This window comes from Pteropus alecto, unplaced genomic scaffold, assembly GCF_000325575.1.
Source record: "Pteropus alecto unplaced genomic scaffold, ASM32557v1 scaffold72, whole genome shotgun sequence".
Classification (NCBI taxonomy): Eukaryota; Metazoa; Chordata; class Mammalia; order Chiroptera; family Pteropodidae; genus Pteropus; species Pteropus alecto.
The window spans coordinates 24,166,458-24,180,566 of NW_006436811.1; the positions used below are offsets into that span (position 1 = coordinate 24,166,458).

The window sequence follows — 14,109 nt, forward strand, 5'->3', positions numbered from 1 at the left end:
TCCTGCTGCTCCGCTGCCTAAGTTCTGTTGTTGTTTCCCCTTTTTTGTTTTGTTTTGTTTTCCCCTCCTTCCCTTCTTCAGCACAATAAGTAAATCCCTCAGGTGCAGGTAACCAAAGGCGATGTGCCAGTGCCCTCCCCCAGGTGTCACTTCTGCTCTGACACTGGGCTGTAACCAGCGTCCGTTCTTCCTCAGAGCGGGGCTCAGGGGCCTAGCTTAAGACCGTAAAAAATAAAGCTGAAGTAGTGCAGCTGGGAAACAGTCGGCGGCCCCTCAGAGAGCAGCTGCAGGAGCAGAGGAGATAGCAACAGGTGATCAGTCAGTGTCTGGCTCTTACCTATTCCTAATTCTTTCCCTCTTTTCTTTTATTAATCGCAAAGGCGATGCTTCAAACTTTCTCGCCCTAAATGAAATTTCTTGCAAAACATCAAGTCACGAAACAGATGAAAATGGAGCTATACTGGCTGGTGCTTAAAAAAAAAAAAAAGCCTCGAGTGCCTGAGTTATTGTACTGTCCCTTAAAAACCAGCAACAGCCTCCTCATTATTGTTTGAGAGCCTGTTACAGCTCCAGACTCTCAGGCTCCACCCCAGACCTTTGGGATCAGAATTCAGATTTTAAAATATCCCCGTGTTTTGTATGCACATTAACACTTGAGAAGCGCCTGTCTAGAACACTAGTTCTCAAACGTGGCTATATTTTGAAATTACCTGAGAGGTCTTGAAGGGTTCTATCTAACACCAGCCCCTTCCCCCAGAGTTTCTCATTTAACTGGTCTGGGCGTGGCCTGGGCAGTGGCCATTTTTTGAAGCCGATTCCAATGTACAGCAAAGTTTGAGAACCATTGCACTAAGCTGCAGAACTTCCTAATTAATTCGTTTAATGTGAGATCTCTGGCTTATCAGAAGTCTATTTGAATATATGACAGGCACTATGCATTCATTCAAAACATTTAATGAGACTTGCCACGCATCAGGCACTTGCTGGGTAGAATAAATAAATTAGGCAGATTTCCTTGCCTTGGAGGAGCATGGAGTTTAGTAAGTAAGAGTGACAATGCTGATGATGGAAATGCATAATTGGGTCCAGTGGGGCATGAAAGACTCAGCCAGTCCTTCCTTGGAAAAGACAGATATGGCTTTTGAGATAAAAAGTAGAATTTAAAACACAATGTTCTAACTAGTGACCATGTACCTCACACATTGATAACTGATCAAAATGCAAGGGTAGCTGTTATACAAACAGGTTCATATTATTCAACATTCTTTCCACAAATGTTTACAAATGCCTGGCCCCGTGATAAGCAACAGGAATACAGAAATAAAGGCACAGAGTCTGCCCTTCGTGACTGCCACTTAGTGTGGCACATGTGGTTATACAGACCTCTCCAATCTGAGCTTCTTTCCAAGCTTCTTGAGCACTGGGTCCTTCATCTCTCTCACTGTTTCCTCTCAGAGTCTCTGTCCTTTTAGTGTTCTTCCTGTGTCTTTTTCATTCTTATGTCACTGGACATAACTGATTTTTCTGAATATACGAGTTTTTATATATCTGAGGATGTATGCATCCAACATATGAAAGTTGTTACAACATAGAGAAATTCTCCCTTTTTTTGTTCTAGTAAAAGAGTGGTTTTCAAAACTGATTATAATTGGGAATTGGAAGTGGAGGGAAAATGAAAGCAAATTGGTTACTTAATGCTGATGAAAATGGAATTCTTTTATATATTTCTCCAGTATGGACTCTGTCTTACCATCCTCTTAGCGAAGATCTCATTCTATGAGAAGTAAATTTTTTTCATTGTAATGATTCTTTAAGTCAGCTCCAATTTATCCTAACTGGTATGTTGATTGTTGGACATAAAGAACACATTTTTCCATTGAACTAATATTATAAATCATCACTCGGTATCAAGAATGTCCCCAAGGCTAGTCAGGACTATGTTAGCAAAAGACAAAAACCCAACTGAAGTAGCTTAAATTAAAAAGTTGGACTTTACTAGATCATGTAGTACCCTCCAAAAAGAGAAATAAAATAGGGCTTAGGGGTGCCTGGATTCAGAAACTTGAAAACCAGTAGATATCTCTCTTTGTTCTCTCTTCCGCTTCTCTTGGTATATCAGTCCATTCTCTAAGACAGGCTTCTCCATACAACACTGACCATGGCTTTGGACATCTACAGGGACACATTCTTACATATTTGAAGGAACAATGTACCTACTATATGTCAATGGTAGGTGACCTGGATTAATGAAGATAAGAGAAGAAATGGCCATTTACACATAAAGGTCATTCTTCAGCCTCATATCTCTTTACCTTTCTGCACATTTTCATATCATATTCATCAAGGTGCATAGAGGTTATTGCAGTGGATGTCAGTATATTTAGTTACCATAGTTTCCTGGATTGTTATACTGTGCCCAAATTTGGAGTTCTGATATTTTGGGGAATCTTGCAGCATCATCAGAGACAACCCAATGGAATGTAGTTTCAGAACAAAAGCCAGCTTCTTTCTGACAGTGACATGAAAATTACTGAATCTGTCATGTCTTTTTAGTTGAAGTGAGAGGTTCATTTGAAACTAGCCTAGGTTCACTTGGATAAAGCCAAAGTATTCTTACTCTAGTACCAAGATTACTCAGTACACTGAAGAAAAACTATTATTTTATTTCCTTGTTTAAAAGAACAAATAGAGTAATGATTTTAGTCAGTAGATATTAATATTCCTTCCATTCACCTAGGTTTCATATATGAACACAAAGAATTTCTGTAGTGCAACTTTTATTACTGTCCAGGGATTTCCCCATTGTCTTGATTAATTGGACCCTGAAAATGAATTTAAAGCTTTGATTCCAGAAAAAGAGATACTTATTTCCTTTAGAGCCTTATTTTTTTCTCACAATACCTCTTAAAACATGAGCATCATCTTCTCCAGAATTTTTAAAATGTGAAAATAAGCCAGACAGAGCTTCTGTTTGGTAATTTTAACTCAAGGGTATGTGATCTTCAAGCAAGCACTCTTTTTTCACCCACACAAAAACAGAGTTATACAAGGAGATACCTACTTCATACAACATGTATAGGAACTTTGAATTCCCTCCTACTTGTCCATATCCTTTTCTTCCATGTTATAGTGGCAGCTCTGATCGTTGTTGTCAGGGTTTCCTGACTCCTCACATGTGGTCCTTGCCTGTAACGCCTGGCATGGGCCTTGGTTTGCTTGCCTCAACCCACAGTTTGATGGTTTCTTGATCCAGAAAAAGAAAAACTTTGCTTCATGTACACAAGCTGGAGGAGGCCCAGAAGGGGCAGAGGATCAAAAATGTTCGTAAGGCCAGCAAGAAGGAATGCGGAGTATCTGGCACATCTAGGGTCTCAATTAAAGAGAACTTCTTTCTCTATATAGGTGCCTAAAGTAGATTCCAAGATGCACTGGGCTTGGTTATCTCTAAAGTCTGTTCTAAGCCTGAAGATCTTTCAACATAGGTAAACATAAGCCAGGACTCAAATAATATCCTCTAAGCAGAATATCTGTGCACTACAACGCTGTATTATAACCTAATTAGTCATCCATATAGGTTTTTTAATGTGTTCTATTCATGGGCCTCAAAGTGTGAGGTGTGTAAGATGTTAATACAGATGCTCGATCCTCCAAGACTTTAGTGTTTCCTTCAAAGGGAAAGATACTTGTGTCTAGTAAAGATAACCCACAAGATGAAGTGATAGAAAGTCACTGTCCAGCTCAGTTTAGAGCTCTCAGTTTCTTTACATTCCTAGATTATTGTGATTTCTATGGAAATTAAGTTTCAGAAAACTAAGATCAGAAAAAAGCGAACATTAACCTTCCAGCCGATTATCTCTGGGAGAAATATTTAATATTTCTTTTCCTACTTTGAAATTTCATTAAATGATTCTTTGTTAAATCAAAATTTTGTTCAGAAATACCAGCCTTTGGGGGACATAATCACTGTTCTAATTAGTATATCAGAAAAAATCAACCCAATAGCAGATTTGTTCTATAACTACCAAGGACTGAAAAAGTGAAAGGAAGAGTTGAGGCCAAAATGATTTGGAGTTTAAATATCCAATTAATGTTCTCAACGCACTCTATGAGAACAGGCTATGTAGCCATATATAGGTAGATTAAGCTAAAGAAAATGTATTATTTAGCAATATAAAATTACGCAGGAATGAAAGATTTTAAATGAAAGTCGTGTCATGGAAGTTACATAACAGCAACTTGCATTTGAGAAAAGAACATCCAGTATAAAGAAGCTTTCTTATTATAACACTTAGTTTATACAAATGTTCACAATTCTACTTTAAGAATAATGATTTCACAGTATTTGATGGCTGCTATCAAGACTGCCATACAAAACAGATTCTCCACTGGCCATTCTAAATCTCTTCTCTACCTATGGTCCTTTCCACTTTATTTCTAGTCTCCCTCCCCCATAGCGCTTCTGTGAAATGATCTCCTATCATTTCTATACTTTGAATCCTGAATCATCAAATGATGATGACCAACTCTTTATTTTCCAAGGAAAATATCATTTACTATTTCCCTTTTGAGGGTTTAGTACTATCCCATTTTATTTCAAATGCCATAGTTCTAATTCAGAACTTTAGAACATAACATTTTGTATTTATTATATAAACCTTAGGGGTTTACCTATTGTGCTAAACATAAAAAGAGGGTATTTCATTTTTTATTTGCATTGGAGCTATTCCTTCAAATTTCTTTATTTTCACAGAATTTCATTATAGCATTTTTAGGTCTTTTACAACAATTACCAAGGAATAGGAAAATTTTTTCATTGTAGTCTAAATCAATATTTGTTATTATTTCAGCTGTTTAAATGAAACTATCTGCCCAAAAGTATGGTTATAAGTTAAAGATATTATTTTACTTCTAATATTTCAAGCAGTTCTTTGCTATTTTTAGCTGTTTGCTATTTTTAGCTATTGTACTTGTTCTAGTCAAAATTTCCGCATCTAATTAACTGGGTTGGTCACTGATCATAGCTAAAAGTACAAATAGAATTATTAAATATAAATTATTTTGATACTTGAGGACACTAACTACCTTATTAAAGGGTGTTTTCTTAGTATAATCCGGTAAGTTGTTAAGATAAATTGAATTATAATTTCAAATGTAGTAGAAATCATAGAATGGATGATAAGTTAGTCATTAGAAACAGTACAATGGAATAAAAGTGGGAAATTTGAGAAACTTACTGTTCAAATTCAAAACTTGTTAAGTTTGGAACCTTATTCTACATTGTCAAATCCACACTAGCAGAATGAAGAAAAAAATTGAGACAATTATCCATGATTCAGACAAAAAATTAAGATCCAAACCCAAACAGTTTTGCCTAAATAATCTTGTGTTTGAATATTTTTTTGCCTGAATTTTTTGTCTCAGTTGGCCACTTCATTTTGTTGGGCTAGATTATCATTAAACGTTTTTTTTAATACAAGTTAAAGATATAATCTTTTTTTTAAACTTGGATCTTATATACTTAGTGCATTGATTATTTTATATTTGAAAACTAACTTATCAGAAGTTCTTCAATCCTATGGCCCTTAAAAGTTTTCCATTTTTTTTCTGAAGCAATATAAAAAATGCTTATGGTTTGTATGCAAGCTGCTGTTTTAATTAACTTTCCTGAATTTCAAACATCTATATTTTACTCTCTTATATGCTTTTAACTAAGGTATAGTAGATGCATTTTTGCTTCGATACTAATTTAAGGTGTAATATTCATTTCTTTAGAGAACATTTTTGTTGTTGTGCATGCCTAGTGTTTTGTACGTTGTATATTGCATTCAGAATATTTTTTTCCTTCTCACCTATCCACAATGCAATGCCGTTCCCATGATGCACCTCTGCTTGCTGTTTACCTGTATGTTAATTCGCTTGAATCCCATTGGCCCACTGCCATCATGTGCTCGCTGCCTGTTATTAAAAGACTCAGTCGACTGCCAAAGCAATGAAGCGACCTCTCGAAGCATCTGTAGACCTGGTACTTTGACCTTTCACCTTTCGCTTTGCATGTAGCTTTTCAGAGAACCATCTGAGATTTGTATTACTTGTAAAGTATTGGTTGCAAACAATCATTTATTATTAAGTAATGAAAAATTTCAATAAGGTGTTTTGCCATCTCATTTTCATATGTAATATGTGAAATAAATTAATCCTAACAAATTTTAATACCTTTTCCAAAAGAGTGAAGCAAATTTAAATTACTTGGCTCGGAAAATAATTCTCATTAACCTTTAAATTCAAGAAATTGTCATTTAGTTAAAGACAAGAATGGGTACTAATAATAACACAAATGCTTCTTTTCCCCCTTAGAATAGTTTAACTCATTTTAAAAGCTGAAGCCATTTTTGTTGTTGTTGCTTGATAGTTTTTCTTTTCCTTAGTTGAGATGCACCATTTTGGGTTACAGAAATCATGCTTTTGCTCTCAATAACGAATTCTCACTCATTCGACATTGCTGCTATTTAAATTAAGGTGCATGGCAGAGGCATCTCCTTAGCTGTCATTTTTTAAAAGAATGTTGCAATTGATGATCTCTGTGGACACTGAAGGTGTGTTTACTTTGAGTTATACATATCTTATCCAATTCTTCACTTATAGGCCTTTCCACCTGGTGCTCTTCACCCTTTACCAAAGAGACAAGCACTTGAAAAGAGCAACGGTGCCAGCACGGTCTTTAATCCCAGCGTCTTGCACTACCAGCAGGCTCTAACCAGTGCACAGTTGCAGCAACACACAGCATTTATTCCAACAGGTATGTGCCCTGACAGTTCCAAGTCCTGTGTCTGTGTGCCCTTCTGGTCATGTGCTTTCTTCTCATTCCTTTAAGCTGTTCGGTGGCATCTAGTTTGCTTTTAAAGGTACAGTAACTACAGCCTGAAACTCAATGTCCTAGCTATCTAGATATATTTACCTTGCTTGGAATGATAGCTAAAGACTGTTAGGATTCTAAAGCCAAATATTTTATAGAGTTAAGTGACAGACTGAACCCATGAGAAGCAAATAGCAGTTAGCCCTTTTGGTTTCTTGTATTTACACATGCTATGTAAAACTGTTTATGTAAATAAGATCTTTTATGTGTGACAATTGAAATTTGTCATTAACCCTGTATGACCTAAAAATAGTAATTCCCATAAATACTAACCTTTTTTTTTCTATTCTTATTCAGAGTACTAAAAAGTGAGGTTATTCAAATTAAAGCAATCCTCTACTCATATTTTTTACATCCATTCTGTCTCTCCTGCCATCCTTCTCAACTTCCAAGTTCACAAATATAGAGAGCTCTTATGTCTGGTTTCTAAGCCAATGCCTGATAATATCGAATACTAAGATACATTAACTCTATCATTCAACTAAGAGATGAATTATCTTAATCATAGAATCTCGAAGTTCAAAGGATTCTTAGTGATCATCCAGTTAATTGTTTTACAGATGAGAAAACTGAGGCCCCCTAAATGCAAAGTGACTCCCAAGGTAGCATAACTAATGAGAAAAAGACCTAGAACCTAGTTTCCCTGTGACTAGTCCAATCTACATGACATGACACAACCCGGGCCTCCATATGTGGAGGCCACAGAGTACTTTACAGCTTGGCATAAAACAGCAAATAAAGTGAAAAAACAAAAGTACAGTGCACGTTTACCCTCCTCCATTTCTTACTCACTGCCCTGACCATAGACCTACATACACCATATACAGACACAAGAAGTCACCCTAAATTGACTGTGGTTTTGATCTTTGGTCTGTGTTAGAAAAAGGGATAGTATTCTCAATATAAATAAAATTTGCTAGAGTGTCAAACAAACAAACAAAAGGAACCAGAGAGTGACTTAGGCTGTTCATTGTGTTCTTAGATTCAAAGTCAAATTTTCATCGCATGATAATGACTTAAAGGTAAATATAGATGAATAGCAATTTTTATCAAAAAGAGCTTGTTTATCCTAATCCACATGGTTGTACTTTTCACAGGCTTATTATCCATTTCCTTAAATCTCACAGCATATCAGGAGTTAACAAAGGAGAGAGTTAAATAACTATTTCTATGGTATTTTTTCTATAAAATCTATACTTTGAAATGAATTATTAACCTGTTAACAACATTTATTATAGGAAAAGTATAAATTACATAAGTAAATGTTTCTTAGTATTTTGTGTTTTTTTTTTTTTAATTTTAGTTCTGCTCTACTCTTAAAATAGACTTGTGGAGTCAGTCTCTAAATCAATACTTATTGGGGCTTAACTCTTGTCTTATTACAACCTTAATTAGTGACATTTCAGTGCAGTTATAGCACAGCAGTATTGTAATCCACTTGACATAACATATTTATAAAATAATTACTAGAAGATAAACTTACCTCAAGTCCTGTATGATTTCTCCAGGTGTCTTATTTTATAAACTTCATCTTCATGTTTTAAAATAAAAAAATTAGGGACGAATATTCTGAGGGGGAAGCATGAAAGGACAAGTCTGTTTCTGAAGACTGGGTGATAATATGCCACTACCATTCCCTGGGAATGCCTGTGAAACCCTGGAGCTAAGCCACGAGAAAGACCGAATGCCTCTAACTCATAGTTAACACTTCCATCCAATAATAATTGACTTTTTAAATCACTGAAAGAATCTTTATTTTAAAATATTCCACCTGGAAACTGTTTAAAGACTTCCAAAGCAAAAACAAATATCGTCCCTTATGTAATGACGATTATGGTCGATGAAATGCATTGTATTGAGGACTCAGTCTGTACTGGCTGCTATGGTTGTGCACTTCTGCCCTCTGCTGGATTCTTTAAGAACTGTTCAGTGTGTCCAGCAACCCTCAATAGAGTGGGCTTTGGGAGCCAAAAAGTGGGTGCTAACCCACTTAATTCTGTGAATTAGAAGTGTTTCCATTTGTAACACGATATAAATATCATAGTAAACAAGCATGTGGATCTCGTGCTCTGAAATGGTATTTCAACTTCTAAGAAATTTTCATGTTTCTCAAATGATGAAAGAGAAAATAATTTTATTAAAAGGAAATTAGCATAATCTTTCCCTTTAAATCCACAACAGAAATTTCAGAGTTTATTTTGGCTGTAGTTTTTTATTTCACGCTTTCTTTCTCGTACACAGCATTTTGAGCCTAATTTTAAAGTGATGATGATAATAATCATTCATTATTAATCACTGTTATTTTAAACCTCTGTAAATTAAGTGAAAATGGTGGATGGTGGACTCATTATTTTTAAACATTATTTTTCTATAAATACTTTAATGATTATCATAAATATAAAACAAAAAGCATTTTATGTTTTCCCAGAGACCTTTATTGAAAGGTCATTCATAGTGAAGTTTTGGTGTGCTATTAAAATTCTTCCAATGACACAATGTGAATTTGGACTTAGATTCTGCCTCCAGGCTGTGGAAATATTAACATAAAATATTAAGCAAAATATGGAATTCTTATACAAAACCATGCTAATATAATTATCACCCTGGTTGATGCCTTGGCACATTTGCAGTGGGTGGGAGTTTTTCTTTTTTTTCCTTTTTTGATAGGGATTATTTTAACCAAGTAGATATACTTTTTTTTTGGCTATGTTAGGAAAATGGTGGAAACCACTTACAAAAATAGCAGCATAATAGTTCCTGGCATTTCTCTGACAGGTTTATTCTGAGTTACTGTAAATGTTCTTATAGACATACTTGCATTATTCTTCAAGATAGTTCTGCCAATGGCAGGAATAATTATTTGCCTTTTGCAGATGGAAAAACTGAGGCTGTGTCTATGCTGCAACGTGGAATATATAATTAATGGAATTATTCAGATAATTCTGACTCACAGTTTCTAGAGTTAAAATATTTGTGCAACTGAAGCAAAAAAACATTTGAGGCTCTGTTGATAGCATTAGTGCCTTAGTGAAATGCTTTAGCTAGTCAGAACAGAGACAACCCACTGACTCCCTCCTTGAGTTATTTCATTATATTGGAAATACGAAATAGGTAGAACAGGGAAAAGTGCTAGCACAAATATTACCTAATGATCGGAAACCATAATGTTACATAAGGTTATCAAACACCTTCATGAAAAATTTGTCAGTGTTTAATGGAAACTATGTCTATTTAAAACCACAGTAAAATTTATGTATCCCATCCAATTCAGCAGACAGTAATTGAACGTATAGTGTGTTCTGGCTTCCAGAGCCAGTAACGAGACTACAGAGGAGTTCAGAAGTAGGCGAAAAACAAACATAATTGAAAGCATTAAGGGCTAACTTAGGATATGAGTGAAACTATTTGAGTGAAGAAGAAGGAGACAATGTATTCGGCCGTCAGCATGTGCAGTGTCTGGTTGAGAAAGTATATAGAGAAAGACAGACTTTCCAAAAGAAGAGAGATTTGCTTAGGACATTATAAGGAAGATCTTACCAATGAGGGAAGAGCATCTCAGGTAGGTGGGACAGCATGGGTTGGGAAGAGTGTAATTGTATAACTACAATTATCCATTGTAGTTATAGGGGAAAAAGCTATGTTTTTCCAATATTCATGTCACTTTTAAGCTATGTAGAGACCATGGTTCATCAAAGTAATTTGGTAAAATATTGCAGCCATATCTTGAACTGAAGCCAATGTGATGTGTCCAATCCTAGACCATTGTGGCTGCAGGAGCTGCTGTTGATGATTTGCAACCCAGTGACATTCACATGCATGACACAGGAAAGGTCTCCAAGAAAGCCCCTCCACATTAGCATGAATAAGAATAACATAGAATTTTTATAGGGATAACTTTGAATCTAGCCATGGTTGGCTTTAAAATGAAATCATTCACAAGCTGGATATTTTAATAAATTTTAGGGACAAATTGCTCCCAACACACACTCACTAATGGCTGAGAACATTTATTCAACCAACTGATCACCTACTATGTGCCCCGTAGACCTAGACAGATATGATCCTTGATCCCCCAGAGTATACGGTAGAGAAAGGGAGACAAGATGTTCAATAAATACTCATATAAATATATAATTAAATTTTTTTCTGAGTACTATGAATGAAAAAGGAGAGTTAATAAGAGTAAAAATAGAAAACTGATCTAAATGGCATGTAGAGATAGGTAGAAGAACAATTAAATAGTTTTCTAAGAAGTGACATGCACCTTTAGACCTAAAAGATGAAAAGAGTAGGGTAAAGTTTATTCTAGTCAGAGGGGACAACTTGTGGGAAGCCCAAAAGTAGGACAAAAGTGTGCTGTGTTCAGTTCAAAGAAATGAAAGGCTGACCTGGAGCATAGTGCCTGGGGAAGAGGACGAGCTGGGGAGATAGTCACAGACTGGACCATACATGGTTTTTATCCAAAAGCAATGGGAAAGCAATAAATCGTTTCCAGCAGAGAAGTGAACAGACCTGTATATGGAAAGGTTTACTCTGCTAGCAGAGTGGAGAATAGACTATGGTGGGGGGCAGGGTGAGAATGGAAGCAGGAAAACCAGTTAGGATATTATTGCATAGCTGAGCCTAGAGATAATGGTGATCAGGAATTGAAAAGTGGCTGTAGAGATGGACAAACAGACAAATACAAGGTGCATTCTATAATGCATAGCATGCATTGGTGAGTTGGGCCAGTGCTGTCAGGCATAACTTTCAGTTTAAGCTAAAGCTACTACATAGTTAGTGATGTCCATATAGAATTTTATGAAGCGGAAAAATATTCTGTGGGAAAGATTGTTTGAACATATTAAATTTGAGACGTTTGTCAGATATCCAAGTTGAAAGGCCATATGAGCAGACAGATGAAAGGACCTGAAGTTTAAAGGAGAAATCTGGGCAGGATACATAATTTGGTAGCGTTGAGCTCATAGACATTAGTTAAATACTGGATTGAATGATATTATGTATTGAATGATTCGCCAGGAAAAAGTATAGAGTAAATGAAAAAGAACCAGAACGGAGTCCTGAAAAACTCTAGCATATAGAGATATTGGGGTGCGTGGGGGGAGGGGAAGGAGGGATGGGGGGAGAGAGAGAGAGAGAGAGAGAGAGAGAGAGAGTTAGTTATCAGAAAATATAAGAAAAAAAGAGTGGTTTATTATGGAGTGAGTGGCCAAGTGCTAAATGTTACCAATACTCAGAAAGTTAGGTGAAGTTAGCTGAAGATGAAAGAGCTCCTGATTGCAGCAATATGAAATTCTTTGGTGACATTAGCAGGTTGAGTGGAGAGGTGAAAATGAAAGCCAAATTGGAGACAATTGAAGAATAAATGGGAGCAAGGAAGTGAAATTGTATGCGTAGGTGACTTTCAGGAAATTTGTAAAGATTAGAAAGATAGGGCTAGAAAAAGATTGGGTGTCATGAACAGGATTTTGAGGTGTTGGGAGGTGTGTGTGTTTTAAGTTGGAAATAGTAGCACATGTTTGCTGAAGAATCCAATAGTAAGTAGTCAAGTTAAATAACCTCTTGTCTTGAGTTAATGTTAGCCTGATCAAAACGTACATCAGGCAAAAAGTCTCCCTCAGGTGTGAACAGTTCAGCAGAGAGAATAAAGACCTACACATCACAAATTCTTCATCTAGAATCTCAGAAGACAGTTCTAAAACCCTAAGTGGATACACTTACATTCATTAAAAACTAATTCTCTGGCACCCACATGACACTCAATCTTCAGTCATCTAAATCCTTATATTACTTTGATTTTCATTCTAAGGAACTGAACCAGAATTAGATAATTCCTTTCAATATGGTTCTTTTTTCAGTCCTCCACAACATATATTAGTATTCATGGTCAGAATTTTCTGATTCAAGTACCTTAATAAGACCACCTATAGGTAAGGTGACTATTCCAAAGGAAGGGCTGAAATCCTCCCTCCTGCCTCCCACCTACCCACTTAAACATCAAGTTGAGATTTCCTAGGAATTTTGCAAAGGTCCCCCTCAAGGATCACCTAACAGCAAGCCATGACAAAATTCCCTAGCCCTGGTCCTAACTCAGCCCTAACTCTGCACTACTTTGCTTCTATAGTATTTAGACTTTATTGTTTAGGCACCACTCCTTTATCATAATGAACTGGTAGCATAAAATAGAACATATATTCATCCCAGTCATTCTCACAGGAATCTCGGTCTTTCTACATTGTAGGGCTTTCGATAGTAATCTAAAATTCACGTGACCTGTAAGCCTTTGATTTGGAAGTTCCGGAATCTTAATTACTATTTTTATTATCTTCTGTTATTGACATTGAACATTTTAGAACCAAACAAGCAAACCTTTAATGCAATAAGGTCAGTGTAATCCAGTGAATACAAAATCTGACCTGGATTTAGGAATAGAATTCTATTTCTAGCCTTAGCCTTGAATCACACGACGTATGACCTTGGAGTAGTTACCATGCCTCAGATTTTTCATCTGTAAAATACCCACTTCCTACCTTGGAAAATTAACTTGATACTATCTCTCAAGTACTTTGAGGTCTTTGAGGAAGGACACTCCAGCATTATTATCACATGTCATTCTTATTAGAATCATGTCGATATATAGGAATAGAAAGTTTGAAAAGTAGTCTAAGAAGTGAACTTTGAATAATATTGGCTTACAATAAGTCAGATATATTTGTTTCAGTACTGAAAATGTGAATGACTCTAAAAGACTGTGTTAACTAACCCTACTTATTTCTGGTTGTGCTTCAATCTCACTTTGAATGTTAACTCTAAACCGCTAACCTGTTTCTTTCCCTTTATTCACTTTTTCCACCTACCATTGCATGACATGCAGGGTCAGTTTTGTGCATGACACCCGCTACCAGTATTGGTAGGTTTCAACCTTTTTTTATTTGTCTTTTATATTATGTACAATACCTTCACTTGCTTGAAATTTATTTCAGAGATGGTAGAAATGCTTTAGGAAATGGTAGATCTGAAGGCTTATTTGGCTTTAGAGTTAATGTGTAGGTTTTTAAAATGTACTTGTATGTTTAAGAAAATGACCATTTTAATGTGACTAGAACAACCACTGTGCTAGAACAACCACTACAAAACATAAAACCACAAGCACGAGTCTGCCTTTTAATGATCTGTATTTTATTCTATTTATAGTT

The 14,109-nt window shown here is 35.9% G+C and overlaps 1 protein-coding gene across 4 annotated transcripts in view; it reads left to right on the plus strand.

Moving 5' to 3' along the window:
- The window catches only part of MBNL2 (muscleblind like splicing regulator 2), a 150,987-nt gene that overhangs the window by 111,094 nt on the left and 25,784 nt on the right, over positions 1–14,109 (plus strand). For 3 of the 4 annotated variants that reach the window (XM_015590906.2, XM_015590905.2, XM_025048171.1), the window contains exons 6-7: positions 5,969–6,022; positions 6,643–6,796. In XM_015590906.2, coding sequence (XP_015446392.1) covers positions 5,969–6,022; positions 6,643–6,796 — 208 coding nt within the window. The remainder of the gene's footprint in view (positions 1–5,968; positions 6,023–6,642; positions 6,797–14,109) is intronic. The other variant, XM_006913822.3, reaches the window with a different exon arrangement.